This window comes from Chlamydotis macqueenii, chromosome 2 (assembly GCF_036417535.1).
Source record: "Chlamydotis macqueenii isolate bChlMac1 chromosome 2, bChlMac1.mat, whole genome shotgun sequence".
Classification (NCBI taxonomy): domain Eukaryota; kingdom Metazoa; phylum Chordata; class Aves; order Otidiformes; family Otididae; genus Chlamydotis; species Chlamydotis macqueenii.
In genome coordinates this window covers 50654949-50678739 of record NC_141557.1, presented here as the reverse complement: position 1 = coordinate 50678739, position 23791 = coordinate 50654949, and the positions used below count along the sequence as shown (strand labels likewise).

The window sequence follows — 23791 nt, the reverse complement described above, 5'->3', positions numbered from 1 at the left end:
ATGTGTGGCAGGTCAGGACACACCAGTGCCGGTGCCGCTTTCCTCTATTTTTGTCATTCCTTATCCTTCTATTTCTCTTCTAACTGTCCTATTCTTCTCCTTGGTCCCTTTCTTGTCCACCAGTTTCACTTTTGGTTTTCACTTGCCAGCTTTCATTTTCACAGGTACTTCGTAAAAATGCTTTTGTTTCTGTCTTTTGTTTTGTTTTTTTAAATAGGTCACTGTCCAGGGAATCCCATGGAAGCGCCAGACAGAAGAGATGAGCCATTAACAAGAGTGCACACCACCTTTCTTCTGTAGTTACTATACCACCCACAGAGCACCAGATGTTGATAGGGTTAGACAAAGACAATAATCCTGAGTGACTAACAAAGTAGTCTGATTTAAACTCATTTTAGCCAAGTTTCTTCACACACTTCTTAGTAGGCAGCCCTAGCAAATAAGGCGTTCTGGGCTTGACCTTGTACCTCACAAAGTCTATTAAAAAATAGATGTACTATTTTCTTTGCCATAGAAAGACAATAATAATCATCACCATAATCTACATAGCCTCCAAGATCAGCAAACAAAAGACAGTGCAAAAATCAGATTAATTATACTATTTTTTTCTTACAAATTGTTTCCATCATTTTCAACTACCAAATCTGTGCTTCAAAATCTAATACTCTTCATAACTGTTTCTTCCTTTGGCAAGAAAAGTAAATTTTTACTTTCCTTTGGTGGCAGCAATGCTCTAAACTATATTTAAATCAGAAGTCTGTGCTCTGCCACACTTTGTTAAAACAAATACAACTTTGCCACATGTTGTGTTAGTTCCATTACTGCTCCTTGCTATCGTTTTAGTGAAGTAACTGACATCTTTCAAACTTGTACAAATGCACTTTATCATAAGTTCTGAGTTCAATCTGGTTTAAAAGCTCTTTGTAGAGAGATGTGGGGTGTGTCGTGTGTCCGTGTCGTCCCCCCCGCACCCCCCAGTAAATGAAAAGGGTTAAATCAGTAACAAAAACTTTTTTTCTGAAGTCTGTCAAATCTCTACACTCCCGTGTTTCTGCTGCTTTTGTGCACCTCCTCCGTGTAAGAAAAGATGAAAAAAATGCTGCAAATCGTGGAGAGATCTGTTGCAAAACCACAGACCTCAGCTGGAAGATTCAAGGGGGCAGAGTTCAACCTGATAAGCTCAGTAGATAGCAGCTTAATTTCAATTTATAAACTCACTTCTCTTCCTCCCATAACGCCAGAGGAAACATTTCAGTGTTGATTTTGTTTGAAGAAATATGGTATTACTCATTTTAACTTTCATTAACCTAAAATAGTAATTTTTGCATTAGCTGCATAGTATCTGCACAAGGAGGTCACATTGTAATTGAGCAATTTCTTGTGTAATAAGCCTAATAAAGTGTTGATCCCATTTCACTCCCATTGATTTCAGTAGAAGTTGGGCCAGATGCTGCAACTACAAATAGTTATAGTTTTAAATAGCACTTCACATTTTCATGTACTTTTTTGACCAATGACCTAAATGATGTACCTGGAAAGAAAACCCCACGACTCACCTCAAAAATTTAAAAATGCAGATGCAAACTGATACAAAACACATAGCATTGATTGCAAATTTACCTTTTTAATGAATGCCACAGAGAATGTATCCCACGATACAATCCCATGATCCATCAGCTCAACAAATGCAGTCAGTGTAAAGGACAACATATCTCCAAAGCTGCAAGAGACAGGAGTCATGACAACATTTACCAAGTAGTGCAGCACAGCAACAATCGAAGGAATAAAGCAGCAGGGAGCTTTCAGAAAGGCAGGAAAATGAAGCCAATTATGGCCTAAAAGGCAGCAGAAGAGCAAGAGAGGCCGTGCAACAGACAGTCTCCAAACAGTTTAGTGTGGACATCAAGAATAATCATCTGGAGGAAAGCAATTTGGTAAGAGAAGAACTAATACCCAGGAGAACACCACATGCAATGCTCAAGGAAATCAGCTAATCCAAATTAAACTTCTCTTTTGAATTCAGAGTTTTATATCTAACAGAAGAAAGGAATTGAACTTTTTCTTCGCAACTTACGGAAATGCTCCTAACTGAAGGTCATACAGAGGTGCCACATTTTGGTACCTCTGCATCAAGCAGATTGGCAGAAAGTTAGTGGATTGTTTGTTCCTTCTCTTACAAGGAAGCAAATATATTTTTTAAAAGAATCACAAGAGATGATACACTGAGCAGCAATTTTCCAGTAGTTAATGCCTAAATTTCTTTCTTTGAACCTGAAGATGCATCTCCTTTTGTTTATCTATGGGCAACCATGTCAAGCGAATCACACAGTTTATCCAAGCAAGCAGCTCACGTTGTTTAGGGTTTGCAGGCAACTATGCTGCATTTTACACCTGTAAATTTGAGATTCAATGCAACTTTGTATGAACTCAACTGAATTCAAAACTGGTTTAAATTCAACATAAAGTATATGCCCTAACCTGACTATCTGCACAGGAATTTTCCATGTTAAAAACCAGCTTTTAAAGATAAGCTTCATTTCTACATAGAGTCAGGGCACCAAGCAGTCAGTAGCCATAATGATTTCAATAAAACTGTTCATGAGGTACCTACTCAACGCAAGCAGGGTGCGCAGAGGCTGACATGAAGGGCTATATCACCTTTAAGGGTACGCCAAACCACCTGCAAGGTACTCTGCCGCTAAGCCATTAACAAGCATAAGCATACAATCAACTTAGACAGCATGAAGAGTCCCACTGACTTTAATGCAACAGCTTATCTAATAAAAAGATAATTTAAAAAAAAAAAAAAAACAACTCTGTCAGATTGGAACTACAACACTCATTATGTTGAAAATCTGAGTTTAATAGTGTAGCAATAGGTAAGCAACGTAATTGGTAATCCTTATTGTCTAATTTGCTCCCCTACTATCCTGCACCAAGCCAACATAAAGAAGCGAACATCCATTCAGGTGGAACACATGTACTGCAGTACAGAGGAATAAGGCAGAAAATCAGTTTCAGAGCAGCAACTCCAATAGCCAGTTTACTGGATTTGACACAATCTGCCATTTAGGGATTTCTGATGGTGAAATGCAGCCTTTAGTGGTTCCTTCATTTAAGACAGGAGCTCTTGTTCATCAAAACTCCACAGATGCCCAAGACTAGAAAAAATATTAGCCATTCCTGACGTTTTGTGAGTAAAATAAAAACAAACAAACAAACAAACAAAAATCAACCAAAAAACCACGGCTTTCTCTTCCTAGGGTATCCACAGTGGCTTTGATTATGACAAAATGAAAAAATACTACACCAAAGAGCAAACAAGAAAAATATAGTGTACTTTAAAAATCCACTGTAATTCCACAAGGAATATTTTGTTCAGCAAATATATGATCTGGAAGTTTTTGGCTTTGTTTTAGGGGGTAGGGGAGGTGGCTTTGTTTGCTTCGTTTTTAACATTGCAAATCTTTTAAGAATTATATCAGGTTTAAAATGTCATCATTAGCATTCCAAATAACCAAGGATTTCACAACAAAACAACAATAAGACTTTGTAGGAAATTTAATCAGCTCCGGTCTTGTAATTTTCCCTAATCCATTCCATCTGCATAAAATGGTTATTTATGAATCCACAAATAAAATGGAACCCCTAGGGAAGGCTTCCTTCTAAAAACTTGTATCAAATTCTCATGCAACTTCGTGACAGAATACTTCCACAAATACATGGAATTCTGTAGAATTGTGTTTTAATTTTATTTTTTTCTTGTTGTATTTGAATAAGCTAGACTAAATTAGTTCCAAATAAAAAGAAAAAAAATTACAAAAAGATAGGGCATAAGGCCATATAGATTGAAAAGTAAATAAAAGTATCTCTCCCAGTATTAAACTAAGCAGATAATTTATCTCCCCTATATTTTCTTGTTTAAAAATTTAGTCAATTAACCTGTATTTTGTACATAAATACTCTGCTATAAACTAATTGTACATGAAAGCTAATCCCCACTAACAAAGGGTTACTTTTAGAAGGGTTACTTAAACTGTATGAAAACTGCATACAGATATTCACCTTCAGAACAGCAGCGACTGGAATTCAGGTTAGTTTAATTCTTTCATATTCAACAGTCTCATTTATTCTTCTCACCAGAACAACTGATCAATCCTGCAACTCAATCCAGCCTCCTCCACAGCTCAGGAGGGGAAACTGGGTTAATGGAGCTGCCAGTACTGGTATTAATATATAAACCTGGTTTGAGGAGATGTGACAATGATATAACTATATCATTGTCACATCTACTCAAGGTGAAAGTACTTTTCAACTTAAAATGATCGGACACCCCACCAGGTGTCACCCCGGTGACAGTGCTTCAAATAATTAACGAGAGCCAAGAGGTGCAACACCGGGACCAATCAAGCAGTAAGAAATACTCCAGTTCTACATATCACACACACAGCATGTTTTTTTTTTTCCAATATATAGCTATACATATGCATCTGCACACACAAGCATACACGAGTGGCATTGCAAAAGTCAAAAACCAGGCTTAAAGCATAAGTATTAGGAGCAGCATAGCTAGAGATGAAAGCAATCTCCAGGGTAACTAAAGCAAGATAAGGATTAAAAGTATCTGGAGGGGGAAGGGACTGGTGTAGATTCATTGTTAGATGTTTAAACACAAGCAGATAGGTAGAAATAGACTTCCAAGCGATCCATTTCAAGACACACACGCACAGACACACTCATACTATTAAGAGCGGCAGACAGAATAGATGCTAGAAATTTCAAGGGAATCAAAGCTTGTTCATAAAAGTAGTAATCTTAGAAAATATGTTGTAAGAGCTGTTTAACTCGAAATCTCAGTGTTTTAGTCATACAAAAAGTCCAAAAAATGATGAGGCCTCTTTCTTCATAAAATCTTTTTAGGCTAATCCACAGCACAAGGCATGACAGCTCTGTAAATATCAAACCCTTGCTGCGCAGGCAAAATGACTTAATAGTTTGATGGTAATTCCTGATGAAGGTGCTTTTTAATGTGTGTCCTCTTAACAAGAGGTAAAAAACGATCAGAAAGATGCACTGTGTAATTGCAATTTCATATCTCACTAACCCTGACATTTTAATGATCTATGCTCTCAGGCAAGCTACTTCTGCAATCTCTCCTGAATGGTGTTCAGGGCTGTGGCTCTTAGGTGGGGACAACTTTACACTGGGACAGCTGATGAAGTTACTCTGTTCTCTGCTGTCTGGCTCCCCTCTTCTAACCACTATGGCAATGATAGGCAAGGTGGTCATGAAGAACCTCCTCACCCACAGCACTCTTGGTAAAATCCTGAGGAGTAATCCTGTGGTCTGTAATGCCATAAGCTCTCCCAGTGTGAGCCATTCCAGCGTGGATGGATGGCCATGCACTGATCCATGGCCTGTGCACCTCAACCCCTCCAACAAACCTGACTGAAGAGCAAGTCAACGGTTGCCTTTTGCATCTCTGTGTTCTAGGGAAAGATCAGATCAAAGCTCGTTGATTTACGTTCCTAAGAATTTTTTGCATTCTTACCACATGAAACTGTGAAGAAAAAAAATCTCCACGCATTTTGATATTAGCTTTTCTTTCCTAAAATGACAGGAGCATGCATGTGACCTTGACCACCACAGCTGTCTCTCACCTGCCCTCCTAGTATCATTTCCACATGCTAAACAGTCTTTTTATCATGTGTGCTAAGTAATCCTCAGATGTACATATAGAACTATGTCTGATATTTTGAAAGATGCCTAAAGCAATTTGGCAGCTTTCTCATAAAAATAAATTAATGGGACGCAAGCACCCAAAATCCCTAGATGTTTTTGAAAAAAAATCTCAGTCTATGTTTAAAACACATACTAAAATGAGAGTTGCAGCCTACTACCAAATGCAGGAGTTAAGGAAGCGGTTAACTAAGTCCCTTATCATTCAGCAACTGTGCTCACAGCCTAATACTGGGCAGCTGAAAGGCTTGACATCATTGAGGTCAACATCAAAGAGTAAGCACAGCTTTTTAAGTTGGAGTTGTCAAGGATAAATGGCCATGAATAAATTTAAACAGGGAAGCAGAACATATCTAATCATCAGAGGACAAGCGCTCTGGAAAAGCCATGGGGGCAAGAACCTAACCAAGTCTAAAATGAAGACTGATGGATGCAGCAGGATGCTTTGCAAGCAGAGTGTGAACAAGTACCTTTTTTTATTGCTATAGCTCCTCTTCATTGCTTCTACGCGGCCTTGTTTCTTCAAGTAACCTTTCCAAGCGTGAAGCTAAGGCACCATCAAATCAAACCAGGAGCAATTCACACCTAGTTGGTACTTACTCAGTACAGCTGAAAATGAACAATCTGCGGGGTAGCTGCCCTTGTTTTCCTAGGTGATTACAGAAAATGCACCTAACTACCTAACTGCTACACTGCAATTGACACAGATTCTTTTTTTTTTTTTTTTTTTTTTTGTTGCTTCCTGCCAAGCACCACTGAAATACTCCTTTGTGGTACAGTTTCACTGCCTTCATCACAAGAGATCAGCCCTACTGATTTTAAACCACTTGCATTCCAAAAATCTGAAATGCCCCCTGGTATCAGGGCTTCTCTAAGCTTGAAAATTAACTCTGACTAAAGAGAAAATTAACTCTGACTAAAGAGAACAAGCTGCAAATTTTAAACAGGACTGTAAATATTCTTGAATAAATCCAGGTGTAGATACTTTTATGATGGAGTATGACTAAATCCACTTTGGGGTACATTAAGCATTTGTCTGCATGGGAAAAACAACAATATTACACTTTTCCTTTATGCAGTTATCTGCAACAAGTAGCATTACTTGGGACCAGAAAATAATGGGAATTCAAACTGGCACAGTAACTCTTACTTTTATCTCACTAATATCAACTACTAAAATTGCCTACTATCAATCACGTAAGCCAAACTAATTTAAAAGGGGAGCTGGGAAAAGCAGGGAAACTATGTTTGCTCAAATTAAAAAGCAAAACAAAAGCCTTACTTAGGAAAGCATAGAAGCCCTTGCAGAAGTTACAGAAATGAAGCACCCATTCCACAAGCAAAGCAAAAAAAGGCTTCATCAGAAAATTTTAACAGGCATTAAAGAGCAGAAAACAGAGAATGCTGAAGACTGGCTGAATGGATATGCACAGTTGTATTTACATATAAAGATTAGCGCAAGGGCCTGATCTCAGTCATGCAAAAGAAGAGGAAGTGTGCGAGGTGATGATCTAATCAGGTTCTTACCAGGGCTTCATTATCTTCTGCAATTTCTGATATCGTCTGCAAAATTAAAACTTGCATGTGAGGAGACGCACTTTAAAACATCTGTACTCTATTTACCTTCACACACATACACACTCCCACACACACATACTTAATACATAAAAATCAAAGACAGACACACAGTAAGAGGCAGTAAATTACTAACAATTTGCTATGAATAGAAACAGTTCAGTAACTGGTAAAGTAATAACATTAAAAACTAATTTCAAGTATTTGTTCAGAATACTTGAGTTAACTCCTGTTAGGAAAAAAGCAGAAGAGAAAAGACAGTTGATAGGCAAAATATATCAGATTTCTCTAAAACCTGTTTATTTTGACCATTAAAGCATGTCTAGGCATCCTAAATAAGTTAGGTATTTGTGTAAAATAAGTCTTTGGAACAAAACAATAAAGGTTTACACATTCAGCATTTTCTGTCTCATTGCTATGACATGTAGTCCATTGACCAAAAAACTCTTTTATTTACTGCCAGTCTTCATCACTAATATTGATGTCAGAGTTGTCAGCATGGTTGAAAGTTATTGTGCAGCCAGGACCAACACAGATCAACATCCTGACATTCTGAAGTTGGGGATAAGTTTTCTGTTGACTTCAAAGGGAGGTAAAGAACTTACCCTGGGTTTTTAATGACTGAGTTGCATTTATTCAACAACTCAGAAACATCTTGTGCCAGCTCCATGACACATACATACAGTGCAGCAGCCTTATTCCAACATAATATGTAAGCTCATCTGTAGCTCTTTTGCTCTTAAAATTCACACACCAATGGGCATGCCTAGACCCAAGGTGCTGAATCAACCCACTTGAGAAGGAGAATGACCTACTTAAGAATGTCGATTTAGATTCTAAGAGGCCAAGCTACACACCAAATAATAAGTGCATTTGAAAGCTGTAGATCACCAATCACAACTTGCAAGACATTCTCTTGCTAATAACCAGCTTCAGCACTACTGATTATGCTACCAAGCAAGCTGAAGAAAGAGACTATCAATGGTAAAAATGGCATCGAAGATAAGTAACTATTTTTTTATAACATCACTTAAAAAAAAAAAAATCCATCTCCTATTTAAGTCCTTCTTGTGTCTCCCAAGTGTATTCCACAGTTTTATTTCAGATGATTGCCTGCAGCTCCCACACCAGGCAGACTACTGTTCAAAAGGAGAACGAAGAAATCCCTCCTTCCTCCCTGTCCCCTTCTCCTACATCTTACCCACTGCACTTGCTGCCATGCCATTCTGCCCACAACAGCTTTAGGACTCCAAGCTCTCCAACTGCCAGTTCAGCTCTCTCCCAGAACCTGGCTAGATATTATATTTTTTTTTCCTTTTGGTACAACAGCAACTCCTCCCATCTTGCATTTTCCATTCTGTTTATGCATAATTATTATTGTGCTTTCTACATAGACCACATGAGTCTATGTATAGACTCTTTTCAAGAAGGATCTGTCTCAGGGGAAGGCAGATTTTGGGCTGGCTTGTGTAACCATCGGGGAAGAAAACACAGAGTACATCACAGGAACAGTGGTTTGAAATCATTCATTGCTAGCTGTGAGCTGAAGTACTCACGCCTGAAGATAACAATGGCACAGTTTACTATGTGTCCAAGCACAGACTGGGCTACAGCCTAGCTCAAATTAGAAAATTGGCAATATTTTGTTCCTGAATTTCATAGCTTTGGTTTTTTTATGCTATCTGTGCAGCCAGTAGTAACAAGCAAACAAAAAGCATCTTGATGGTCAGACAGCCTTAAAAAGGAGAGAAAGTTACCCTCAACATGCTTCAATTCAAAGTGTTCCCCACAGTAGGAGATCCCAGCTTCAGCAGAATGTCATGCCTGTGCTTCCTTGCTGCAGGAGACTGCTAAACCCAAACAAGAACAACCACCACCACAAATGGGTTTTGCCATCTCCCAAACATGTGTGGATCCAAGTAACCTTATGCAGCACATGCCAGCAAAATTTCATAGCATACTTCTGAGTCCAGTTTTTAAAATAGCTGCTTTTCATCCAGGTGCTGGCTTTTGCTAAGTAGCAAGTAAACTTGGAATTGGTGTTGCGTCTGTCTGACATCAAAGAGAAACCAGAGTGGTGTTTGCAAAGTGGAAGCACTTCAAAGGCCAGACTCAGTTTTGCCAGAGATTTTTCACAACAGGCTATAACCAGGTGCCTTTTCTCCATGACTGAACCCAGGAACTAAAGAACAAGCATCTGGGTCCTAGAATAAAACATTTAGACAGTAACTCTTTCAGCATTTACAGAACTATTACCCATCTTGAGTTGACTGGCAATTAGTTACCTTGAGGTCAGAAGATATGCAATGTAAAAGAAAATATAAATTCACAATAATACGGAGCAATAATTGAATCCTATAGGACTTTTCCGGTGAAGTAATACAAAGACAGCAGATTTTGACTTGAGAGGGAAGATAACTGTCGTGGCAGACCAAACAATTTCCATTGATCTCTGTTGCTTTAGAAAGTGTGAGAAGAGCAGCAACCAATCTAAGACATCAAACATTGACGCAACATTGTACAGGATGATGATAGATAGACTTTTATCACTGAATACGTGGAGGCTGTTATCTAAAGGAGTACATGCTATTTTCATCCCATCATCAAACCAAAAACCTAATACAGAAGGACCTGGTACAAGCATGAGTTCCTCTCATATTCACTCACAGATCACGCTGAAGTTACCACTGAACAAGCGGTCAAGCTAACTCCTCCAGCAAGTCAACCTGGAAAGGAACACGTACGGTCTGCCACCTCCATCAGCTTTCTTCTTTCTATATATATACACAACTGTTGCTTCTTCTAGATGGCTAACTCTGTGGTAGCAACCAGATAGTTCTGTAAAACACTTCCTGGGCAAGTTACCACAGGTATGGTCAAAAATGCTGAAAGCCTTACTGATCTAGACACTGTAATTAGCTCAATACATATATTCATCTTTTTTTTTTAGAAACCATCCCTCAATTGCACTTGCACAGATGGGAACAAAGCCACGGCCAAAAGACAAACATTGCAAGGGTAAATTAAATAGTGTTTGTGAAAGGTTCAGATACTACAGTGGTGAAAGACAAAAAACGGACAGCAATTTTTGTACAGGGAGAAATCTCAAAACAAATGCCATCATAATGCAAAACAAACATTAATGACAAGTTACCAGTTTAGACATTCCACTACCATAATATGTTCCCTGTTTGGCCTCAAAGGAACTTTGTGATACATTCCAGCTGTATCCCAAGGAGCAGTAGTTCCCTTTGGACTTCCGCAAGCCATACAGACTGAATACCTGCTCCAATACCACAGGTTATGTCATAAGCAGCTTCCAGCAGAGACCAGCTTAGCAAGGACCCGACTGGATCAACTCCTAACTGTTTGTCGTAGTTCAGTCCTGATCGGGACCAGACTACGCAGTCTCTCTCTCACTCCCTCCACCCTCTGAGAGAATAGGGAGAGATAATATAAGGAAAAAAGGCTCGAGGTTTGAGATAAGGACAGGGAGAAATCCTTAAAGTTACTGCTACGGGCAAAACAGACTCGGGGAAAACTATTCTTTTATCACTAAAACCAGCAGAATAATGAGACAGAGAACAAGATAACCTCCCCCCACCCCTTCTTCTTCCTGGGCTTAACATTATCTCTACTACCTTCCCCACCCCAAGCAGGACAGGGGGGAAGAGGGAATGGGGGTTACAGTCAGTCCATCACATGTTGTTTCACGCTGCTGCTTCATCGACAGGGGAAGAACTCCTCACATTCTTCCTCTGCTCCATCGTGGGGTCCCACCCACGGGCCACAGTCCTTCGTGAAACGGCTCTAGCATGTGTCACGTCTTCCATGGGGTGCAGTCCCTCCAGAACCGTGCCGCAGTGCGGGCCCTCCACTGGCTACAGCCTGCTTCAGGCATCCACCTGCGCCGACCTGGGGTCCTCCACGGGCTGCAGGTGGATCTCTGCTCCTCCATGGGCCTCCATGGGCTGCAGGGGGACAACCTGCTCCACCATGGTCATCACCACAGGCTGCAGGGGAATCTTGGCCAGGAGCCACATTACTCCTCCCCTTCCTTCTTCACTGACCTTGGTGTCTGCAGCTGTTCCTCTCACAAGAATAATTCTTCACAACAGGCAGGCAGATGCCTCTCAGGATCTTTTCACATCTCATCTCCTCTCCACTTCTCTCAGCCAGGCTGGGCTGCCTTGGGCCCAGTCGGCCGCCCAGCAAGAGGCCAGAGGGTGAGGCCTGCAAGGCCCACAAGCCTTGCGCCTCCCCCTCTCTGCCCACGCTCAGCTTCTTCACATCATCTCTTCTCCTCTTTTTTTTCCTGTTTTCCCCTTCTTAAATACATTACTGCAGCAGCATTATCACAGAACATTCTGCTACCAATTGGCTCGGCCTTGGCCAGCAGCAGGTCTCCCCAGGCCTGGCCGAGTCCACTGAACAAAGGGCAGCAACTTCTAGCAGTTTCCTACACAAGCTACCACCATAGCCCACCCCTCACTAAATAAAAGCAGAACACTGTTCATGTGCAAAAATTGCTGCACAAGGACCAAACATATCCCAAATCTAAACCCCAGCTAGGGTAACACATAGTGCACAGTAAGGGCTCATCTGCACTGGGGAGGAGTATTAACACAACCCACTGTGGAAGCCAGTGTGGGCCCACTAGAGTTAGTGATGCCACGAGGTAAAGCAGTCACACTGCATCACCGCAACCAATGTTTCAGAGCCCACATTGTTTAAAGACGTGCAGAGTAGGATCAAAATATCACTGAGGATGACAGCTTTTCATGCAGTATGGCCCTGGAGAGGGCCACTATTAGCAAAGGTGGAAGACGTTCACTGAAACTTCCTCCTGTACAGAAAAACCGATGGGGTGATGGATGAACGACCTGCTTTTCAGACACACAGGATAGCCCACATCCTGGATAACAGGCAGTGTTCAGAAATATGACAAGACAAATACACAGGAACACATATTTCCAGCTTCTGTGTCAGATATGGTGTGATGGTTTAGCCCAAATCACCACACAGTTTCTCGCTCACTCTCCCCCTCCCCAGGGGGATGGGGGAGAGAATTGGGAAGGAAGGAGAACTCGTGGGTTGAGATGAAGACAATTTACTAAAATAAAAGGGAAAACTACAATAACAACAGAATATAAGGATATCAAAAATATACAAAGTGAACAATATGTGTTTTCTCACCACCCGATGTCCCAATGACCGATACAGCCCATCCCGAGCAGCGATCACGGAAACAAAACCGAGCAGCAAGCAAAGGAGCAAAAGGGAGCCAGCAAGGTAGGGGGAACGATGCCAGCAAAAACAAGCAGGAAGGATGGATGCCAGGAAGGCAGATACCCACCCTCGCCTGCCCCCAGTTATATACTGAGCATGACGTTTATGGCATGGAATACTCTCTTAGGCCAGTTTGGATCAATTATGCTGTCTGTCTTTCTCCCAGCTTCCTGCATCTGCAAATTAGCGAGACTTGGAAAGCAGGACGGTGTCCTTGGTCTCATTCACAACAACTGGTATCATCAGGGTGTTTATGAACATTCTTCACACACAAAATCCAAAACATACCAGCTACTGAGAGGAAAAATTAACTCCATCCCTGCCAAAACCAGGACATATGGCTATCACATATAAATGAAGTCTGGGCAAAACCCTTGCCAAGATGTTGAAATAAACTAATTTGGATGAAATCTGCAAAATTACTATTAAGTCATGCAGCAGCGCTCCTGCTTCTCACAGCCACCACAACATCCCGCAGCCACCACAGTCCAAGAGACAAAACATCCTGGAAAATGGCAGAAGTGGAGATTTGAAGCTCTCCTTATTTTTGCTGGTTCCTCAATTACCACTTTTTTGTCTGAAGTAAAAAAAAAAAAATTAAAAATACTTTTGTCCAGCTTGGTACTCTGAAGAACATTTGGAAACACAAATCCACTGCTGGAATTAGTCTTTTTATCACATTTTACAGAAGTGGTTGCCAAACAAACACCAGTGAAACTGTCTCCTCTCCTCTTCCCTATTCCTGTCAACAAGCTGTTGATATCACCACTTAGCAGGGGTCATTTAAATGCTAATATTCTTAAGCATAGGCAAAGAAAGAAAAACAACCCCGGGAAAAAGGCATTTGGGATGGGGAGAGTGCAAGGAGCAGCAACTCTCACCTTCTTCTCTCCCAAGATGTGATCTTTGATGGTTCAGTCTTCAGCTGAGGCTTTTATCTAAAATGCACAGTGTGCACTATGTATTGATCAGAGGGCTCTACAAGAAATTGTGCTCCTGTGTCTGCTGAGATTGAAGGTGGAATCCAAGCCTGAAGACTGACGGGGAAACAAACCCAAACGAGAGCAAGCAGGAGAAAAATAAACCATCAAAAAAATCCACCCACAAAGAAAACCTACTCCACTTTCTTCCATTATAGGAACTGCACGGAAAGATGGGGCTGCAGCCCTTTCTCATTCTCCTGCCATTACCATCTCCGCAGTGGTATAACCAGATAACTTGATTTTATATAGTGGTTTGGATTTTTGCCTCATAGACAATAGTCACTCTCTCCCGACATTACAGAAGCACTAAGAAATGAAGATCGCATAAAGCCCCTGTTGGACAAGAATTGATTTTGGCAGCAGTGTCAGATTAAGTAAGCCATGCTTCCAGGTGAAGCTTCACAGGAATGGCTGAGTCTGTCTAACAGCCCAGTGCTGTCAAAAATACAAATTATTTTCCTCCCTCCATCAATTGGCTTATTTTCTGCTGGATTAGCAAACTGAATTGGCTCACTGAGGAGTCAGATGAGCACTGGAGCTGATGATCAAGAGAAGGAGCAGGTACTACAAAGCCAGTAGCCAGGAAGGGTGGAACTCTATTTAGTGGCAAAGACCTACTAGCTTAGCATTGTTTCTATCTTCTGAAAATTCATTTTCCATTTGCCCAGTGAGTTGTGCTTGTACAAGTGTTTTCTGGGGCAACACACAAGCTCCATCAGGGAACTGAACTGGGTTAAGGAATATTGTATTAAAGCAGCCTTTATTGTCACTTTTAATAACCTACACCAATTTTCCAGTCCAGCTTGCTACAAAAAGTACTGGCATAACTCTTCAGATGAAGTGGGATAGGAACAAATGGCTGTGAGCAAGGGCTGCTTAAGTGTTTTGACAGCACTACTGAAATACTCATCAGACTGGGATGGAAAAAAACATTAGCAGGTATGTGAGCAACTGTCCCAAAAAGTGTGTTGAAGTCGGAGTAACTCCAAACCAAACTGTCTTCAGGTTTCCTCTGGGCTAGTATACAGTATTATCTCTCTAAGACAAGCAAAGAGCTAGAATTTCACTGAACACCACCATTTGTCCTTAAAGCATTCACAATTGCTGTCTCAGAGACTTCCAGCTGTACAGTAGCCAACTCAGCAACTGCATGTGTTCAATAGAAGACTCGTCTTAATTGAGAGTCAAAAAAATCATACAAATGCACATTAATTTGGAAGCTTATATGAATCTGATCTAGCTGCATTTATTATTCACAACAGGAAGATGATAAAATTTAACAACCATCCCAATTCAAAGCAAGCTTTTCTCTCCAATCTGTGCACTAAGCAATTACAACTTCCTTAAATTAAAACCAGGATACCTGCAACCATGTCCGAGCAGCATCGACTAGAATGCTCCTGTACCACAGCTGCACTACAATAAAGCAGCTCAGCATAGCCACATTGACAAAGCAGACCTTCTCAACAGCAGCAGAAACAATTCTGGTTACTGTCAAGACAGCTAGGCTTAGCATAGTTTCAGTTTTTTGGCAAAAATTGTGTGTTATTTCAGCCAAATGACAAGTGACAGAGACTATCGTAATGCCAATTAAAAAAAAAAAAAAAACAACTGAAAATTCTGTATAGGCCTTCCTACTTTTCCTCCCAGTCATAATATTATTATTATTATTACTGATACTGACAAAAATAACTCTAGATTCCTTTTATTAACTTTTTGGTCTTTCAGTATTTATGGCTTGTGACTTACATTCTCCCTTTCTTGCTTTATAAGGGACTATGAGGGGTTTTTTTTCCTTTTAAGGAAGACTCAGAGTCTGTCCCAGTCACACGACTCCTCTGATACATCAAGGAAACAAAAACCAAAAATCACGTCTTTACCAGTCTTGGGCTACATCAGAAAGACTGCTCATACAGTCACGATTTTCTGAAATATTAATTCTAGGCTAGACTATGGAATATAGCTCCGAACGAGCGAACTACATTATCTCAGATGGGGCAGCAAGGAGACATGATAGTTTCTTCCAGTTTCGTTCTTGAACACACTGTTCGACAGTCATTATGGTAAGTAGGACCTTCTAGCATTGCTCTTCTTCTGCCTCATTTTAGAGCACTGCACTCTGGAGGGCAAAACAGAAGCAGCACACTCTTACACTTCCCTTTTACCTTGTCTGTACATCCAACCATAAAACCGAACATAAATCTAGTTCCCCTCCCCCCCACCACCTTTTTTTTTTTCTTCAGTTAGTAAAAGAATTATACCACGCTCTGGAAGCAAGAATGAGCCTGAAGGAAAAACAAAGATGAGCCATCTCAATCAACAGGACTGAGATACATGTGGACAGTTTCTAAGACATGTTGCATCTCTGCTGATATATTCATATTGACAAGATGCACTCTTAGCTTTTGTAGGGCCCCATGCACCCTACAATCTGCCTACCACCAACCCCTATGGCTTTGTCCCAGCACACACCATGCCTTTACAGTTGATTTGCTATAAGGAGCAGGCACTCAAGGAGATCTGGCCCAAATTACAGTAACTAGACATACTATTAAAACCACATTTGAAAACAAAATTTAAAAAACCTTCCTCAATTTGTTATTTTTCAAGATATATTAACAGTAAGAAACTGGAAAGGCTATTTTCTAACGCATTCTAATTTTCTTCAATATTCGGGAATTTAACATAGGGAAAATTAACTAGGAAATGCTGTTAGTTCTTGTCAACTTTTTATATTACTACTTCTTTTCATCACCAACAAAATTAAGCAGAGGTAACTAGAAACCCTGGGATTTACATTCTTTTACTCTGGCCACTGTACTTTTATAGTCATCAGCTTCACTGAAATAATGAGTAAGTAGCACAATAAATAAAGCCAACTATAAATAAAGCATAGGCCTCTTCCTCGGTTAAAGTTACATAAAAAGCTGGAGTCTTGCTTTCCAGAGGTTGCCCACTAAAACTTAATTACACGTTCAAATTATAACATAAGAGCTGCCCCTAACATGAGTTCCACGTGCAAGGAAAACCTCAGAGCAACCTTACACTAAGCATGACGGTACTTTTAATGAGCACTGTCTGCCCCTTTGGGGAAAAATAGAGAATAAAGCTTGAATTAACAAAAATCATTGATTTCTAGCACAGCTGCACCACACCACGAACAGAGGCACCACTCAGCCTGGGCTGACTGATGCAGGGCTGTCCTCAGCTGCATTAACCCATGGGCAGCTAGGAAAGCACACAGAGGGGCTCCTCACAGAGTGGTCACCCCATGGGGTACATCACATCCTCTCAAAGTCTTAGCGCCCGCCTCCGGGTTGCGATACCACAGCAGACAGCTGTGTTCACGCTATTTCACAACGTGCCTGCTCTCGGGCTGTGGCTCAACAACGCACCTATGCCAATGTCTGCTGCCACAAAAAAGGGCCTTTTCTGCATCCACTCATGCCCACTTCCTCTCTTGCTTCTTCAAGTCCCAAACTCAGCAGGAAACTAACTCTGCAAAACAGAAGTGGGTAATTTGCAACCAAGTTAACAAGCTGGATTGGCTTTGTGAAGCATCCAGACACCAGAACAGGAGCAGGACTGGGTTGTAGAGCGGGGGTTAACACAGAAAGAAAGGGAGAAAAGGGCAAGGAGCTGGACCATCTCTTAGGATCACCAAGCCCAAGGGTCTCTCAGCTGTATGGCCAAGTCATAGCCTCATTCAAGCAAGGCTGGCTCAACAACAGTAACTCAAAGGTGGGTAAGATAACTCCATAGGGAAGATACACCCTAAAGGTATTGTTACAAAATATATTACCTGCCAAAACTGGGCCATCAAAGAAGATTCTGGCCTTTCTTGAAATTTCCAGCTGCTCATTCCTCCTCTAATGCTGCCTCCCCTTTGTAACATTAATATAATCGTTTGGGTAGGGACACCTATGGACGCTGAAACGTCAAAAATACCACTGGGGGAAAGAAAGTAGCAGGTACTGGGGCAGGGAAAAAGAGGGAAAAGTGCTTTTTGGGTTGAAGCATTTTGGCGACCTGGTCAGCAGCAAAGCCCACAAGGCCACACTGCTGCGGGCGGGTGCACAGCCCAGGGTGGGAGCTAACGGCAGAGAGGCCTCCAGCTTGCTTTGCCTGTTCAGTGAGCAGCTTGTGGCACCTCTTATTAACAGTACTGCAGAGGATTCAAGCAAAAAGAGACACAGTGAGAACATAAGAGGGCAACTGATTGACTCCAGTTGCTTTTCCTTGACAGCCTAGGACACCAAAATTGCTGGCTGTCCTTGCCCCACTCTTGCCTCCATGTAGTACCCTTCTTGACCTCCCACACACACCTTGTTCGCTCACAGGCCATTTTAGGAAGCTGTTTTGTTGTAACAATAAAGTCAAAAAACAAACCAGAACAAAAAAAATGCGTCTTCTGAGGAAGTAGTTTGTCCTTTGGCTTGGTGTGCTGAAATAGCAATGAGGGACAGGTCCTGAACTGGGAGGACAGGATCAAGAGCTTGAAGTCGGACAAGAAAGGAAAAAGCAGCAGCACCACGGCAGGCTTAGGGTGCTGCGTCTGTGTATATCAGGATTTGCTCCTTTCATTAAATCTCCAGTTCTCTTAAATATGCACTTATCAGCCAGTGATGCACAGTATAAAAGCAGAAGGGAACACACAGTGTAGCACAGATGTCTGTGCTTTACAACTCCCTTTGCAAAACCAGACTTGGAAAAACCTGATCTGCAGATCCTCTCAGAAACTGCAGAACGTCTAGGCTGCTAAACACAAAAAAAAGACTGCAGTGAGTACAGAGAGTTCATCAACACGTGAAGCTGCAAGAAGCTCTTACAGACTGAGTTCTTGTTCAACACCCAAACTAGACAGCGTTTTTCCCCACAGGCAGAAACTCTGATAAATAGATTAGACAGGCAGGTTGATGAATACATCTCTGGCGATACATTACACCAGCTAAAAAGAAAAATCTGAAATCCCTCCAAATGCAAGCTACTTAAAAAAAAAAAAAAAAAAAAGGAAACAAACAAAAAAAAAAACCCGCAATAGACTCTGCTCGTATGTCCAGTCTACAAGCCTGCTGTGTGGTTTGAAAACTTATACCCTTAGCCAGGAATTACTACAAGGGTGTAATTTGCTGAGCAGTTCTTTCAACAGTCATGCTGGCTTAAGTCATTCCCCTCCCAAATAGTTATTTTCAATCCAGATCAGTCTGCTACAGCTTGGCCCATCCCGCATCTACAAAACAGTAGTACGGACACACCTAAGGGTGAGGAGGGCACTTGCTTTAACCTTGATGAAGCTAAAAGAAATGCTTGTAAAAAAAATGTGAACGTTCTCTGTCTGTTTCAATAGAAATTAAAGTGCTTTAGTTTAAATACCTTCCGCAGTGCACTAAATTAATCCACTAAATAAATTAATGAGAAAATAACCTACAAAGGCAGTGACTTTTAATTTGCTTATATTCTGATCTTCATAGACATATATGAGCCTGCCCATTCAGTATATTTTTAATTAGTACAGTAACTGTACACCATGCGTGGACATCAACTTAAACCTGTCTTTGGTTTTAAAAGACAAACTGACAAATTTGATAGCTAGAAGTATTTTTTTGTATTTTTTTTTTTAAGTGGCATAATATGTGCCACAGACCACATCACTGCAAAAAATAAAGGCCATAATCCCAAAACACTGAAGATGAAACCATCAGCTACTGGAAATCCAGTATGTAACTGCAGTTAGGTAACAGAGATTCGAAGTCCGATAAACCCTTAACCACGTCACAGGTAGGGATCGGTGAGAGCATTCTTTTATATTTCCCAATATAAGAACTACTGGATTCTAAAAAGTAGTTAATTTTTCTGTGGAAAATCCCCAGTATATCTTATGTGGGACCATCGGAGACAATTTATGTTCCATTTCAAAGCCCACTTACCACTTGTGCTTTACTCCCTAACACTACCTACATTCTTGAATCCAAGGGAACACAAGCACATTTGTGAGGAGATTTGGATTGATTTCAGCAATTTACTTCTAAAGTCTGGTCCACAAGACTGAACACCTCCAATGAATAAGAAAGTTACTTTCAGAGCATTTTCTTTCTCTCAGGAAAGGATTTGGGTATTGTTAATTTATTCATGTGTGGTAGAGGTTGACACTGACTGCAAAGCACTAAAACTCTTACTTGAAAGCAAAAGCCTACTTGAAATAGTAACAGCTAGAACATAATTTAATAGTGCAGCAATCCAGTTGATACTTTTCTATAGTTCCCTCCATAGACATTAAGCCAATAGACGCTTATTCAGGACTACAGTCCTGCATTTCACCAATAGTGAAAATTGGTAAGATGTTCTGGTAATGAATACATTTATTTTCAGAGATTAGCTTTAAATTTCATGACAAAAAGCCATTGACATTTGAAAAAACCCAGATAGAATTAAAACAATAAAATGGAAATAAAGTAAGCATCGGCTTTTGCTCCACATGTTCTCATCTCTCTCATAAATTTAAAACACAGTTTTCAGATGACATAACTTAAATATCAGCCTTTAAATATGCTATCAATGATTCATCCAAATTGCAATAGGTAGAGAAGAAACTAGGACCATAGTCTCCCCAAAACGTCATGGCACAGAGGGTACTTGTGGCTTCCTACTTTGCTCACCCCCAAACCCCACCAGCCCATTGTTAGGGGAAATTAAAACACATTCTCATTGATAATGGATATACTATCCTAGCAGCTCAGAACTCTTCAGATGTTTTATTTTATATAATCTTAGAAGTTGCATACAGAGATACCTCAGGCACTCAGAGAGTGAGCACTCCATTTGGGAATAACATCAGAGTTTAAGCAGAATACTTACTCTGTGCCACTTTCAACCATTTGTGTTAGGAGGGAAATGCCATCTAGGTTTATAAATTCTTGGGCAAATGTAACATCCCGTGAGTAGTTGGCTAAGTCTTTCAGGGCTTCTAACTTCGCATCCATACTAGAAGACTGGATCCTCTCATGGAGCTGCTGTGCATTTTGAGCCTAAGAGGGAAACAAAACATGTAAAACAAAAACGACAAAAAAGCTTTTGTTACAATGGCAATAATGAATAAAATGTTATTAGTGCAAGGAGGAACAATGGCCGTGTTAAATATTAATGATACTTAACACTTGCATGCTCAGAAATTGTTAAATAGCTCACATACAATTTACTTTTGTGAAAGTATATTACTTACGTATTATTCCATTATTACCTATAATTATTTGGATGGTTGCAGAATCATAAGCTGAGCAATGGATAGATATCCCATTGTCTCAGGCAAAACGTAAGCATTACAGAAGACAGCCCTTGGAATGAAGAGCTTATGTGTCACATCAATAAAAGCAGAAATTAAATTTAAAACAAATTGCATCAGACAATCTCTAGTATAATAATGGCAGTACTTTTCTTCCTGTCAACGCTTACTCAGTTTACGCACTTCCCATGACCTTTAACAACAAAGACCATGTACTGTCCTAATCAGGTTGTATCGGTAGAGACCAACTTCAGGCCTTCTGTTCCTTCCTCCCCCTCTTCCTTTTGTTCACAACCAATTCATAAACTCACATGCTCTCTTAAAAGGAGCACAGGAATAATTACTTCCCACATAATACTATGATATTATCACTCATACATCTTTATGCAAGTTCAATATCCACATATATTAGGCTACTCTGCCTTTTAATGCTTCAAATACAGGACGAGACAGTGAAATTCAAAATGAACACTGATGATAAAAAGCTAATGGGATATTTAAACCATGCATATTAAATTGTCTCTCTCTTTAGCCGTACAAATACATTAAAATACATCTCACGTTTTCAATTTGATGCTTTCACTTACCTGAACACAATACCCAAAAGCTTCAGTCAATAGCTAGCTACCCAACACTTTTCTTAGAAAAATAATCCTCCTCACTATACACATAAACTTGCAAAATTCAATTTCCTAAGATTCATTTCTTACCTGCACTGAATGAAGGGTGAATGAGAAGCTATGTGCCATTAGGAAACCAAATTAACGGTAAATTCTGCTGAAAGTTATTTTCTCTGACATTATGCTTACTCTTTCTCAACTGAAGAAGAAAAATAGAAGAAAAGGCTGTGCTGACAGACAATTCCTTTTCTGTTCAAGTAATGAATATACTCTTCACAGAGATGGTCATCTCTGCAGTTCAAGATTCTAAGATAGTAGACATTTTTAGTGCAAGTGAGCATTTAAACAGGGAACACAGGAAAAAACACCACCGTGTTATTAGAGATACAGCTTCTTATCTACATAACTTTACTTCCCAAACATCAATAAATTGAATGTCCCAATATCCTCCAAGATCAGTAAGGTCTGTTACTTACAATTTCTACAAAGAAAAATTAGTGCACTGTCTCCAATCAGCTTTTGGCCAGAACCCATGAGGTGAAGAGCATGTATGGGGAGGAAGTATCTTCTAGTTAGTGTGACTGTGGTTAATATCTTCAGATAAGAAAGCATGGAAAATAAACAGTATCTTTAGTCCTGAGCTCTTCTATGCCCTAAGTATTGGGTGATGCAGCCATAGCAGTTACACTATCTACAAAAAAAGCAGAATCCTGTCATCCAAAAGGTCCCTCTGCCACCTTAAGTTGTCTACTCTATCAATAGGCTTGAGTTGTACTGGGGAAACAATGGCTTATACAGTCTCTCTGTAACAGCAATGTCTGTCCAAATGGTACTAAAATAATGTTCTCTTAAACTTAAGTAGCTGGTAGGCTAAATCATTTGCTGAGGTATGTGGAAGAAATAAAAATAGATCCCGCTAATTTCCAGCTTCCAGGATAACCAGAGAATACTTCCTCCAACCCTTACCCTTCGTCAGAACGGGTAAAGGAAGTGTTGCTGTATTATCAGCTACAAAAATTCAGAGCAACCACTATTACTACCTGAACTAAAAGTTCAACAGCCAACTCCCAACTCACCAAATGACCTCCTTCATTGAGCTGTGTCTACTCTAGACTCCCCACTATAACAACTCTGGGAGACCCAGAGATGCAAAGCATCCTCAAAACATTACTCTTTCTCAGAATACATGCAATATCTGAGTTCCTGCCCACCTCAGAAAAGAAGCACTTCCTAAAATCTTCGATACTGCATTCCATTGACTTTGCAAACAGTTGCTCAAATTTAACCTTAAATTCATTAAGGTCTGTACACATGCCTTCTTCCACCTGCCACGGTTCTGGGAAGTTACTACTCCCACTATCTGCCTACTGAAGAATACAGCTCTTCCAATTTTCCGTGGGAAGCAGGTCCTCTGAAAACATCTGGACTCAGTGAAAATGAAACAAATATGAAAGATGAACAAAACACCTGGTTCAGTGTGACTGAACAGCTCTCCTGAGCTGCTCAACCAGTAACTCTGAGTGGGCAGAACTTGGGCAGCAGAGCTGTGGCCAAACAGATACTGACTGTAACGGCCTGTGTAGCACAGTAGTAAGCAAGAAAGAATTTCTAAATAGACCCAGGAGAATGTCTTCCTCCAAACTCCTTTACACAACTGCTGTGTAAACAGAGCCTCATCTTCCTACACATTAACACCGGATTATTAATGGTCAAGATCTCCCTTCCTCTCAAGGAGAGTTTCCTGCCCCAACATTAACACCTGAGGCTGGTGAACTGCTGCTGCCATCCTAGTTGGACTTCCATTACAAATGCATCAACACCAAACATGGAAAGAGCTAACCCTACCTCTCACCAAAACTGAGAACACCAGACAGGGACGTGCATTAACAGCTCACCTACACTGCAGAACAGCAACATGAGCGGGACCAACTTATCGACAGAGATACGTTAATCCCCTTCCCTCTGAAAACAGCAAGAGCTTTGAAATTCACCACACTAAAAAACCAAAATATATTCTTAGATCAGAGACAGCTTGGTCCTCTCTACAGAGCACAAACATCTATAAAGCAACATCTCTCTGACAGAGAAGTGCTTCAGCCCTGTTTTAAAAACATAAAAGAGAACTTATTAATGCCGTAGGCTCTGATTATGCCAATGCTAATGCCCCATCAGCAAAGTTTTTACACAATTGTCCTTTTCTTACATTAAACAAGTTTTGCAGGACACCGCATCCAATAAACCTTGCTCCTTCTACTATCGGAAGAGAAAAGAACTGATAATAGCAGAGCAGATCTTGATTAAGGAGG

The 23791-nt window shown here is 40.5% G+C and overlaps 1 protein-coding gene across 5 annotated transcripts in view; it reads right to left on the bottom strand.

Moving 5' to 3' along the window:
• The window catches only part of ELMO1 (engulfment and cell motility 1), a 317094-nt gene that overhangs the window by 204812 nt on the left and 88491 nt on the right, over nt 1-23791 (bottom strand). For all 5 annotated transcript variants that reach the window (XM_086742954.1, XM_086742955.1, XM_086742953.1 and 2 more), the window contains 3 exons: nt 20442-20611; nt 7267-7302; nt 1621-1720 (listed from right to left, as the gene is read on the bottom strand). In XM_086742954.1, coding sequence (XP_086599080.1) covers nt 1621-1720; nt 7267-7302; nt 20442-20611 — 306 coding nt within the window. The remainder of the gene's footprint in view (nt 1-1620; nt 1721-7266; nt 7303-20441; nt 20612-23791) is intronic.